Source organism: Pongo abelii, chromosome 2, assembly GCF_028885655.2.
Source record: "Pongo abelii isolate AG06213 chromosome 2, NHGRI_mPonAbe1-v2.0_pri, whole genome shotgun sequence".
NCBI lineage: Eukaryota > Metazoa > Chordata > Mammalia > Primates > Hominidae > Pongo > Pongo abelii.
In genome coordinates, this window is record NC_085928.1 from 25,280,571 (window position 1) to 25,293,348 (window position 12,778).

The 12,778-nt window shown below is 40.7% G+C and overlaps 1 protein-coding gene across 1 annotated transcript in view; it reads left to right on the forward strand.

Moving 5' to 3' along the window:
• Nucleotides 1-12,778, forward strand: part of CD200R1L (CD200 receptor 1 like) — a 27,600-nt gene continuing 14,822 nt past the window's right edge. The window contains 2 exon segments of the mRNA XM_063721772.1: nt 1-332; nt 9,477-9,545. Of these exon segments, the coding sequence (XP_063577842.1) occupies nt 287-332; nt 9,477-9,545 (115 nt within the window). The 5' untranslated portion in view covers nt 1-286.

The window sequence follows — 12,778 nt, forward strand, 5'->3', positions numbered from 1 at the left end:
TTCAATGTTGTGGGAGAAGAAATGAGTTGTAAGCATTGGCTTTTTTGCTTTATTACTCAGTAAAACTCACTGATATTTCCCATCAGTGGTTAATCAGTCAAAAACATATAGAATGACAGCAAAAATTAAAGATAAGCAAGATAATGAAGAAATATGTTTTGCAATCCTGTTGAAGAGAGAATAAGCATAAGTGACCAAGAGAAACAGATTCACCGAGTCTGTTGATTGATTTAAAGTGGATTTATGTTTAAGTAGAAAACCACTCCAAAAGCATACTTTAGGGAAGATGTCAACTTCAAGATTACTGATCTCCATCATTATCATGGTGTCTGGTAAGTCTGATACTGTGACATTTTCAGCTGAAAATAAAGCTTTCTTTCAATGATTATGAGGATACTCTTGATCTACTTACTTATAAGGTGTTTCTTGACTTGTCCTAGCAGCAGTGATAAATGTGTACATTATCCAGCAAAACTCCTTCTGAGTTACCTTATCCCAATGGTGTACTGACTAGGTGACTAGCTGAATTCAGAGTAATTGGGAGCTGGGATTGAAGTGAAACTAAAATTTTGTGACCTAAAAGTGGTCCTGGGCTTCTTTTGTTGGTAGATTTTTAAAATTACTGATTCAATTTGAGAACTTGTTATTAGTTTGCTTAGGGTTTCAATTTCTCCTGATTCAATCTTGGGAGGTTGTGTGTTTTCAGGAGTTCATCAATCTCTTCTAGATTTTTCTAGTTTGTGTGCATACAGGTGTTTATAATAGTCTCCGAGGACCTTTTGTATTTCTGTGAGATCAATTGTAATGTCACCTGTGTAATATCTGATTGTACTTATTTGAACCTCCTCTTTTTTTCTTTGTTAATCCAGCTAGTACTCTATTGACCTTGTTTGTCTTTTCAAGGAGTCACCTTTTGGTTTTGTTGATCCTTTGTATAGATTTTTGGATCTCAATTTCATTCAGTTCTGCTCTGATTTTAGTCATTTATTTTCTTCTGCTGGCTTTGGGGTTCGTTTATTCTTGTTTTTCTAGTTCTTCTTCATCTTCTTCTTCTTTTTATTTATTTATTTACTTATTTATTTTTGAGATGGAGTTTAGCTCTTATTGCCCAGGCTGGAGTGCAGTGGTGCCATCTTGGCTCACTGCAACCTCTGCCTCCTGGGTTCAAGAGATTCTCCTGCCTCAGCCTCCTGAGTAGCTGGGATTACAGGCACCCACCACCACACCTGGCTAATTTTTGTATTATTAGTAGAGTCAGGGTTTTACCATACTGGCCAGGCTGGTCTTGAACTCCTGACATTGTGATCCACCCCCCTCAGCCTCCCAAAGTGCTGGGATTACAGGCGTGAGCCACCACGCCCGGCCTTTTCTAGTTCTTCTAAGTGTAACGTTAGATTGTTAATTTGAGATCTTTCTAACTTCTTGATGTAGGTGTTTAGCACTATAAACTTTTATCTTAATACTGTTTTTGCTGGATCTCAGGGATTTTTATATGTCATGCCTCTGTTTTAATTAATTTTGAACATTTTTTTATTTCTTCCTTAATTTTATTGTCTACCCAAAACTTATTGAGGATCAAGTTGTTTAATTTCCATGTAATTGTATAGTTTTCAGAGACATGCTTGATATTGATTTCTATTTTTATTCCACTGTGGTGTGAGAGTATGGTTGGTATGATTTTGACATTTTTTAATTTATTGATACTTGTTTTATGGTTGAGCATGTGGCTGACCTCAAAGCATGTTCCATATGTAGATGAGAAAAATGGATATTCTGTGGTTGTTGGGTGGAGTTGTCTGTAGATGTCTGTTAGGCCCAATTGATCAAATATTACATTTAAGACCAGAATTCCTTTCTTAGTTTTCTGCCTTGATGACCTAATGCTGTCTGTGGGATGTTGAAGTCTCTAACTATTATTAAGTGGCTAAGTCTTTCCATAGGATTAAAAATACTTTTTTTTCTTATTCTGAGTGCTCCAATGTCAGGCATGTGTATATTTAGGATAGTTAATTCTTTTTTTGATTTGAACCCTTTATCATTATGTAACGCTCTTCTTTATCCTTTTTTTATTGTTGTTTGTTTAAATTCTGTTTTGTCTGATATAAGAATAGTGACCCCTTCTCTTTTTTGTTTTCCATTTGTGTGATAGATCTTTTTTGACCCCTTTACTTTCAGCCTGTGTGTGTTGTTACATGTGAGGTAGGTATCTGGAAGACAGCAGATGGTTAGGTCTTGTTCTTTTATCCAACTTGCCACTCTGTGCCTTTTAAGTGGCACATTTAGGTTGTTTAATTCCATATTAATATTGATATGTGAAGTTTTGACTCTGTTGTGATGTCATTAGCTGGTTGCTTTATAGTCTTGATTGTGTAGTTTCTTTATAGGGCTATGTCTTAAGTGTATCTTTGTAGTAACAGGCATTGTTCTTAAATTTCCACGTTTAGAACTCCCTTAAGGACCTCTGGTAAGGTTGGCCTAGTGGCAATGAATTCTCTCAGTGTTTGCTTGCTTAGGAAAGATTGTATTTCTCTTTGCTTATGAAGCTTAGTTTGGAGAGTATGAAATCCTTGGTTGGAATTTCTTTTCTCTAAGGATACTGAAAATAGACCCCAATCTCTTCTGGCTTATAAGCTTTCTGCTGAGACGTCTGCTCTTAATCTGATGGGATTTCTTTGTAAGTGAGCTGGCCCTTTTCTCCAGCTGCTTTTAAGATTTTTATATTTCACATCGACCTTGGAAAGTCTAATGACTATGTGTCTTGGAGATGGTCATCTTGTGTAATATCTTGCAGTTGTCTGAATTTCTCAAATTTGCACATTGACCTCTTTAGTGAGATTGGGTAAATTTTTGTTGACTATATCCTCAAATATGTTTTCTAAGTTGCTTACTCTCTCTTCCTGTCTAGGGCAAAGTTTAGGTTACCAGGAGGCCCACAACTCCTTGGAGACCCGCTGGTCATCTGAACTTGGCAGAGTCAGAGCAGGTTTAACAAAGATCACATGCTTCTGAGGGAACAGGACAAAAGGCAAAAGCAGAACTACAGATAAGGGTCCAACAAAGATCACAAGGCAAAGGGCAAAAGCAGAATTACGGATAAGGGTCTATGTTCAGCGCTGCATGTATTGTCTTGATAAACATCTTAAACAACAGAAAACAGGGTTTGAGAGCAGAGAACCGGTCTGACCACAAATTTACCAGGGCGGAGTTTTTCCCCACCCTAGTAAGCCTGAGAGTACTGCAGGAGACCAGGCGTATCTCAGTCCTTATCTCAACCGCATAAGACAGACATTCCTGGAGCGGCCGTTTATAGACCTTCCCCCAGGAATGCATTCCTTTCCCAGGGTATTAATATTAATATTCCTTGCTAGGAAAAGATTTAGTGATATCTCTCCTACTTTCACATCCATTTATAGGCTCTCTGCAGGAAGAAAAATATGGCTTTTTTGCCCGACCCCGCAGGCAGTCAGACTTTACTTATGGTTGTCTTCCCTTGTTCCCTAAAAATCACTGTTATTCTGTTCTTTTTCAAGGTGCACTGATTTCATATTGTTCAAACACACATGTTTTACAGTCAATTTGTACAGTTAACACAATTATCACAGTGGTCCTGAGGTGATGTACATCCTCAGCTTACGAAGATAATAGGATTAAGAGATTAAAGTAAAGACAGGCATAAGAAATTATAAAAGTACTATTTGGGAACTGATAAATGTCCATGAAATCTTCACAATTTATGTTCCTCTGCTGTGGCTCCAGCTGGTCCCTCCATTCAGGGTCCCTGACTTCCCGCAACACTGGTGTGGTGCCTGTAGCCTGGGATTCTTTTCCTAGAACATGGTGGTGAAGACCACCCAGCTTGTGCTCTCCTGACCAGTTTTCCCTCTGGTGTTGGTCCCAGGAGCAGGCCCAACCAGCTAGTTTTGTCCCAAGCCTTCTATGTCCAGATCACTGAGGTGTTCCAGATGTTGTGGGCCATGGAGATCCCTTGGGCAGAAGCTGCAGCTGGCCAACAGGCTAAACCCTTATTCGATCAGTCTCACAGATAAAGGGATGCCCAACTACTATGCCAAACCACAAACCTACTCCTTACTCTTCTCAGTGTTCTGAGAGTGGGGGCTCCTCTCTGGCTTGAACTTAGGCCACAGATCTCATCTTGATGCCTCTGGGTGGTGTGCTTGAACCCTGGACTTTGGGATCGAGTGCATGGTTTTATCCTCTGACACCTCAGGATTGAGCACCAGGTGTTCCGAGGGTGCCAAACTGCTCCCAGACCACTGCAAAACACCCAGGTGGGGAAATGGAGGTTGTGCTGTGTGCACCCTATTTCAGGAGTGGCAAGGCATGGGCCTTGGGTGGGGCTGGTGGACAAGGGTATATTAGATATACCCTACTCCTGTGGGAAAGGCAGCCCTTCCTTCTGCCAGCCCGGCAGTCAGCAAGGGCTAGAGTCACTCAGAAAAAGATGGCAAACCTTGGCGATGACTGCATATTGTTGTGTTTTGCTGCACCTGCCCCACAGGAGAAATCTTCTAGGCTCCACACAGGTTTGAGCTGTGCCTCTGCCTATTCTTTGGGCATTAAGTAACCATGTATTAGTTCATTCTCACATTGCTATGAAGAACTACCCAAGAATGGGTAATTTATAAAGAAAAAAGGTTTAATTGGCTCACAGTTCCACAGGCTGTACAGGAAGCATGGCTGAGGAGGCCTCAAAAAACTTACAATCATGGTGGAAATGTGAAGGGGAAGCAAGCATGTCTTCAAATGGCCAGCAGAAGGTGAGGAGGTGCTACACATTTTTAAACAAGCGGATCTTGTGAGAACTCTATCATGAGACAGCACTAGGGGGAGGGTGCTAAACCATTAGAAACCACCCCATGATCCAGTCACCCCCGACCAGGCCCCACTCAGGATCACAATTTACAATGAGATTTGGGTGGCGAGCCACACCATATCAAACCATCAATATATTTTTCCTCTTTTCTCTTGCTATCACTAACATACATTCCGTATCCCTGATTGGGATTAAGGAGCAGATCTGTGGTTATGAAATAGCTTTGGACTGTGTGATGCTAATAGCTCCTAAGAATCAAAACAACCATAATTACTTTTAAATAATAATGATAATAATAAATATAAAATATGTATATAATTTATATAATAATCACAGGCACAATCAGCATATTTTTTCCAGGAAGAAATGACATTGTTCATGTACTAACACCAGCAAACAATTTTTTTTCATTTATTTCCTTTTATTTAGTCCAGATAGTGACTATGACATGAGACCTTTTCTTTAAAATTACCATTATCTGCATAAGATTACCTAAATCCTTCCAGCTCTTCTAGATCAATGAAATTACAACTTCAAATCTACATGAAAGTCATATTCCTTACTTTTCTTTTTTTTTTTCTTTTTATTATTATTATTATACTTTAGGCTCTATGGTACATGTGCACAATGTGCAGTTAAGTTACATATGTATACATGTGCCATGCTGGTGCGCTGCACCCACCAACTCGTCATCTAGCATTAGGTATATCTCCCAATGCTATCCCTCCCCCCTCCCCCTACCCCACAACAGTCCCCGAAGTGTGATGTTCCCCTTCCTGTGTCCACGTGTTCTCATTGTTCAATTCCCACCTATGAGTGAGAATATGCGGTGTTTGGTTTTTTGTTCTTGCGATAGTTTACTGAGAATGATGATTTCCAATTTCATCCGTGTCCCTACAAAGGACATGAACTCATCATTTTTTATGGCTGCATAGTATTCCATGGTGTATATGTGCCACATTTTCTTAATCCAGTCTATCATTGTTGGACATTTGGGTTGGTTCCAAGTCTTTGCTATTGTGAATAATGCTGCAGTAAACATACGTGTGCATGTGTCTTTATAGCAGCATGATTTATAGTCCTTTGGGTATATACCCAGTAATGGGATGGCTGGGTCAAATGGAATTTCTAGTTCCAGATCCCTGAGGAATCGCCACACTGACTTCCACAATGGTTGAACTAGTTTACAGTCCCACCAACAGTGTAAAAGTGTTCCTATTTCTCCACATCCTCTCCAGCACCTGTTGTTTCCTGACTTTTTAATGATTGCCATTCTAACTGGTGTGAGATGGTATCTCATTGTGGTTTTGATTTGCATTTCTCTGATGGCCAGGCTACAGTAACCAAAACAGCATGGTACTGGTACCAAAACAGAGATATAGATCAATGGAACAGAACAGAGCCGTCAGAAATAATGCCACATATCTACAACTATCTGATCTTTGACAAACCTGACAAAAACAAGAAATGGGGAAAGGATTCCCTATTTAATAAATGGTGCTGGGAAAACTGGCTAGCCATATGTAGAAAGCTGAAACTGGATCCCTTCCTTACACCTTATACAAAAATCAATGCAAGATGGATTAAAGACTTAAATGTTAGACCTAAAACCATAAAAATCCTAGAAGAAAACCTAGGCATTACCATTCAGGACATAGGCATGGGCAAGGACTTCATGTCTAAAACACCAAAAGCAATGGCAACAAAAGCCAAAATTGACAAATGGGATCTAATTAAACTCAAGAGCTTCTGCACAGCAAAGGAAACTGCCATCAGAGTGAACAGGCAACCTACAAAATGGGAGAAAATTTTCGCAACCTACTCATCTGACAAAGGGCTAATATCCAGAATCTACAATGAACTCCAACAAATTTACAAGAAAAAAACAAACAACCCCATTAAAAAGTGGGCCCAGCAAACAATTTCAGTTTTTCTAGCTAGAATTCTAGCAAGAAGTGGGGAGAGTTTATATGCAGATTCTGGCACTTTTTTCCTCTGGCACTCTAATTTTTCCATATACTGAAGCAGTCTGATATTTTATTTTTATTTAGTGTAGACCACAATTTGGTCCATGTTTAAGGTCACTAAACAAATGAATAGTGATACAGTTTGGGTCTGTGTCCTCACTAAATCTCACATCTAATTGTAATCCCCAGTATGAGAGGTAGGGTCTTGTGGGAGGTGATTGGATCATGGAGGTGACATTCTTATGAATGTGTTACCACCATTACCTCAGTGCTGTTTGCATGATAGTGAGTGAGTGAGTTATGAGATCTGGTTGTTTAAAAGTGTGTAGCATCTCCCACCCACACCCCCTTCCTCCTGCTCTGGCCATGTGAACATGCCTGTTCTGGCTTTGCCTTCTGCCATGAGTAAAAGCTCCCTGAGGCCTTCCCAGAAGCAGATGCCACCATACATCCCATACAGCCTGAAGAACCATGAGCCAACTAAACCTCTTTTCTTTTTAAATTACCCAGTCTCAAGTATTTCTTGATAGCAGTGCAAGAACTGGCCAACACACACAGAGCCCTTTCTAATGCCTGGAGCTACAGCACTGAATCTAGAATCTCTGCCTAAGTGGATTCATATCAATAATTCGGCCTCATTCAGCTTTGTCTTTTTCATTGTTCCACATCCTTAATATTCATTCCTATACAGAATGTCCAGATTTATAACTGTATATATTGGAAAAATCATATAGATATTTTGGTGTGCGGTGTAACTTGTTGTGGGTCACACTGTACCTCACTCTTTGGGCCCTGCAGGGACTCAAGTCTAGTTTTAATTCTGGAAGCAAAGAGGAGTGAGGGGGAAGACCCTGAGGAGAATAGAAAGTGTCTTTTAAGGCAACTAGTTGAAGAAAAATCATTATAGATTCTTCAGGCAAAGCAGGGGATTAACCACTTCAAACAGGGATGGGAGGGCTGCTTCTATGGGCAAAGACTTAGGAGACTTTAGAGATTTTATGTGCTCAGTTTCCTCAGCTTTTGCCTATATGTTCACATTCCAATTTTCAGGACCCCTTTCTTTCCCAATCAAGAACCTCACTCCAGCAGAGGATACTCTGACAGGTTAGGAATTCAATTTGTGTTGTCATTCAGTCACTTATGGGATAAGTTTTGGTATCTGGAAACTTCAGCCTTGCTGAGAAGATGGGGGTTCTTTCATGGCAGACATAGAAACTTCCAGTTCATTCATATAGTTTAAGTTGAGAATGTGAAGCCCTGAACTCATCTTTTTCTTTATCCATTCGCACAGCAAATTAGGAGAAACCAGCCAATTTTGTTATATATAAATGTTCTAAAGTATCAAATACATGATCAATTGTGACATTTTTGCATATCTCTATTGTTACTTCATGCCATGGACTATCAGTGTGCCCTCTAGCACTAGAAATACAGTCATTAGTGCTTTTAAATCTCACTAGATTAGATGAACAATTTCAGAAAACCCCAAAACAATTCTGAAAATTCATCCTTAAGATTCTGTTTCTTGAGGACCACTTATGGTACCAAATCTGTATCAGTCAGGGTTCCACCAGAGAAACGTAATGAGTAGAAAGTATGTATATGTATGTGTGTATGTACGTGTGTGTGTGTGTATGTGTGTGTGTGTGTTATTTCAAGGAATTGATTATTGCAATTGTGGAAGCTGGTAAGTTTGAAATTTTTACGGTGGACTGGTAGCCTGCAAACTCTTGGGCAGAAACTAATGCAACTAATGCTGCAAGTCTTAGAGAGGAAATTTTTTTCTTACTCCGGAAAACCTCACTTTTTCTGTTAAGGCCTTTCAGCCGATTGAGTGAGGCCCATCTTCTTTATTGAGGATAATCTCCTTTACTTAAAGTCAACTGATTGTAGTTATTAATCACATGCAAAATACCTTCACAGCAATGCTTAAATTAGTGTTTGACTGAATGATTGAATACTATACTCTAGCCAACTTGACACATAAAACTAGCTATCACAGGAGGATACACATTTTTTTCAGGTGAACACGGAATATTTATCAAGGTAGACCATTAAATGAGCCATAAAACAAATCACAATAAATTTAAATTTATCTAAGTAATTATTTTTAAAAGGCTTTCTGTTATTGAGACCAGCAAATGATCTCGTGGTTTCCTGTTTCTTTGTCATTTTTTACCTTGAGAGGTTTCCCTTACCACTTTTTTTTTTTTTTTTTTGCAAATTCAGCCATGCATTTGAAACAGGAATTGTTCTAGTTCATCCAATACTTCTAAATTTTTTCTTTGAAGTGGGGGAGGTTGTCTATCATTTCTATAATAGTTCTGGAAATGGAACTTTACTCCTGGGCCCTGCATTGAACTCTTCCACTGATTAGAAGTGGATGTGGCTGGCAAAAGACTGGTAGAGACTGATCTGTTATAATAACATTGAGTAAATCATTTATTCATAACTACAAAAGAAATGTCAAAATTCTGACATACATGCATTTATCTAGTTATGGTCTCATTGCTGATTTCTTTTATGTAGAGGTTTTTTTTGGTATGATTATTAATTAATTTAAGGAATTGAAATGTTTTCTGTGATCATCTTATATGAAATCAGGGGATTCTAGTCCATTTCAGTAAACAAAAGTTCTTAATTTTCTCCATATTTCTTCTTTAAATATTTTCTAGCTTCAGATAATAATTCCTGTCTGATGACACAACTGGAAATACAGAGCCAGAGAATATTTCTCAATGAAGGTAAAATGCTCACTTACTTAATAACCAGCTTGATGGGAGGATTGGATCATCAGCAGAAACATTTACATGATGATTTGTCCTGTGTGCAATTTTAACAGATATCTCTCTGCACACTATTGCTTGAAGACCAAGCAAGGACCTACTTATTCAATTTAATTCAACAACAACAAGCAAACATGTAGATTTCTTAGTAGCGCACAAAAATAGAAGCTAAAAAGAAGAAAACTTACAGCACCTTCAAGTAGTCTACATATTCTGGTCTTGGAATTAGACAAGGACACAGAATTACATTACAAGGTAGAATGAGAGGAGCACTACAATACAAAACCAGTGTATTACAGAGAGTGGCTTTTGCACAGGCTCTAGAAGGATTTCAGAAGTCACAAATTATTGGAAAAAAGAGGCCAGGAGATCATTGTGGACTAAAGTACAGGGTAGAAAGGCACATAAAATGTTCAGCCAATAGAAGCAGTCTGGGGTGGGAGGAGTTTAGTGTGCATGCTGGATAGCAGTGAGAGCAGAGCCTGTAAAGTCAAGTTGTACTCAAATAGCAGAAGGAAGTAGGAAAAGTAGTAATAAAGTCAAAAGAGGAACAGCATGAATTAAGAAGTGGTAAGCCAGAATTTATAAATAATTCCAAGAACTGATTTTTTTAATGGGATAAAGACTATTCTAAATGGGAAGTAAATAAAAAATAATACACAAAATGTGGGGAGAAAATCAACAATTAACAACAAATATCAAGAAACCAAAGAAATATGAGAATATTTTGTACAATTTCTCCCATTAAATTAGAAAACTTCCGTGAAATAAATGTTCCAGTGGAAAAGTAAATTAGCAACTGGCTAAAGATGAGATAGAAAACATGAATAGATAGAGAACCATAGAAGAAATTGAGAATCACTGCCAAAAAATGTGTGGCCTTAGATTGCTATGTAAGAGAAATAGTTTATATCACTTTTAAGCCTTTAAGGAACAGATAATTTTTATGTCATTTAGTTTTCCCATAGAATAGAGAAAGGAGAAATGTTTTCTAAATTTTACAAGTATAACTCAGATACCAAATCCTGACAAAGTTAGTACACAAAAAAATTTCTAAGCTAATTTCACTTGTAAATGCAGAGGCAAAGATTCCAAATATCAGCATATCAAATCAATAGTGCACTAAAAGAATTAAACCAACAACAAGGTAACATTTTTAGGAATGTAAAATAGTTGATATTAAATAATCTGCTAATATACTTTACCTAATTTTAGATTAAAGAGAAAAAAGAATCTCACAAACTGCTCAGTATATGTCAAAAAGGTGTTTGATAAATTTGTCACTTTTGACTTACAAAACATCCTAGTGAAATTAGGATCAAAGATACATCCACAGCAAGATTGAGTCTTAAGCATAGACCCCTAAGTGGTCAGAGGCCTGGTTGCCAGGCCCTTAAAAGACCTTCCTGATTTACGCATATTTAATGATTTACAATTAAAGCTGGTTATGAGAGTACAAAAGGCATATTTCTCCCTACTCCCATTATATAAAAACAGTCCTATTGATGCAGTGGCGGGCTGTCTGGAGTGGCCACTGCCATCACACCAGCTGCAGAAGGGAGGTGCGGGCGGTGGCAGCTGCAGAAGGGAGGTGCAGGCGGTGGCTGTGAGAGCAGCAGTGGTGGTGGTGGGACCTCTGTGCTCCGTGTCTGCGAGGCAGCTGACTGCACAATCCCCACTCTCGCATGGCCAGGCAGGACCCACTACCAGGCACTGAGCCTTTACTATGGCCTCAACCTCACTCCCTGCTTCATCCTGGGAGCCCGCAAGCACCTGGCTGAAGGCACAGTCAAGAAACACTGCTGTCCCTGGTTGCATTGGGTTCATTTGTGCAGGGTTGGCTGGGGCCACCATGCCACCTGCTCTTTGCCTACTGCTGCTGTGGGGAAAACACAGAGAGGGGGTGCAGCCAGAGCTGTGCATTCCATGAAGCCAACAGGAACTGGGAACAAGTGGGAGCCCTGCCACTTCTAAGTTGGCGGGCAGGAGCCGCCCAAGCTGCGGGTGCAACCTGGGCACCCCTGTGCTCTTGGGAGCTGGGAACAGGCATTAGCCCTGCCTCCTTGGCCCCTTCCAGACTTTGGGCACCAATAAGCACAGGAGGAAGGCCGAGGGGGGTTGCTGAGGGCAGCTTGATGCTGGCCTGCAGGTGCCCCTCGGCATGAACAGCATGGGCACCATGAAGAGCAGCAGGAGGTAGAGAGGCTCCAGGGTAGAAAGGCGCAGGTCCCTGGTGAAGCCCCACCTTCAAGCCAGGAAGGCCTGAAGCCTTGGGGCTGGGCTACTGGTCCTGCAAACTGAGATCGCAACTTGTAGTGCTTTTTCTGAGCCCACCTATGGGCACCCATGGACCAACTGGCATGCACTTTCTTCCCTCTGGGACCCATAAAAGCCCTGGACTTAGAAATACTTGAAAAGATGGGACAACCAGTTGCAGAGAGGAGCTACCTTCTCTGCTGAGAGCTGAGTAGATAATGGGACAATCTGCCTGTAGAGAGGACCTGCCCACTATAGGGTTTCCTCTCTGCTAGAAGCTGAACACTCAATGGAATGACCTGCCTGCAGAGAGGAGCTACCCACTCTAGGGTTTCTTCTCTGCTAGGAACCAAACACTCATCAGGACACCCTGGCTGCAAAAAGGAGCTACCCACTCGGGTCTCCTCTGAGCTGTTCTATCGCCCAATAAAGCTCCTCTTAGCCTTGCTCGCCCTCCACTTGTCTGCGTACCTCATTCTTCCTGGTCACAGGACAAGAACTCAGGACCTGCCAAATGATAGGGTTAAAAGAGTTGTAACACAAACAGGGCTGAAACACGCCCCTTGCTTGCCACATTATGGGTGACAAGGAGAGAAGAGAGAAGGAGAGAAGAGCTGTGGCCCTTTGGGAAGCCTAGACCTGGGAGTTCCCTGAGCCAGGGCTGTGACACCCTTTTAGGGCTCTGCAGTTCCTGGTGTCTCCAAGCTTCTGGGCACCACCACATTCCCCAGAAGCTGTTTATGGTATGCCTGTCAAGCTGCAGCCTTGCAGGGAGCTGGCATCCATGCCAGCACTTGGAGCTGCCCACTCCTCTGCAGGTAGTGTGCCTGGCTGTGTGCAGTGGTCGGATCCCATGCTCACTCACACATCTCTCATTGGTCTGCGCCTGGCTTGTCCTTGGCTGCTGTGGGATCCAGGCCAATAGCACCAGCCAA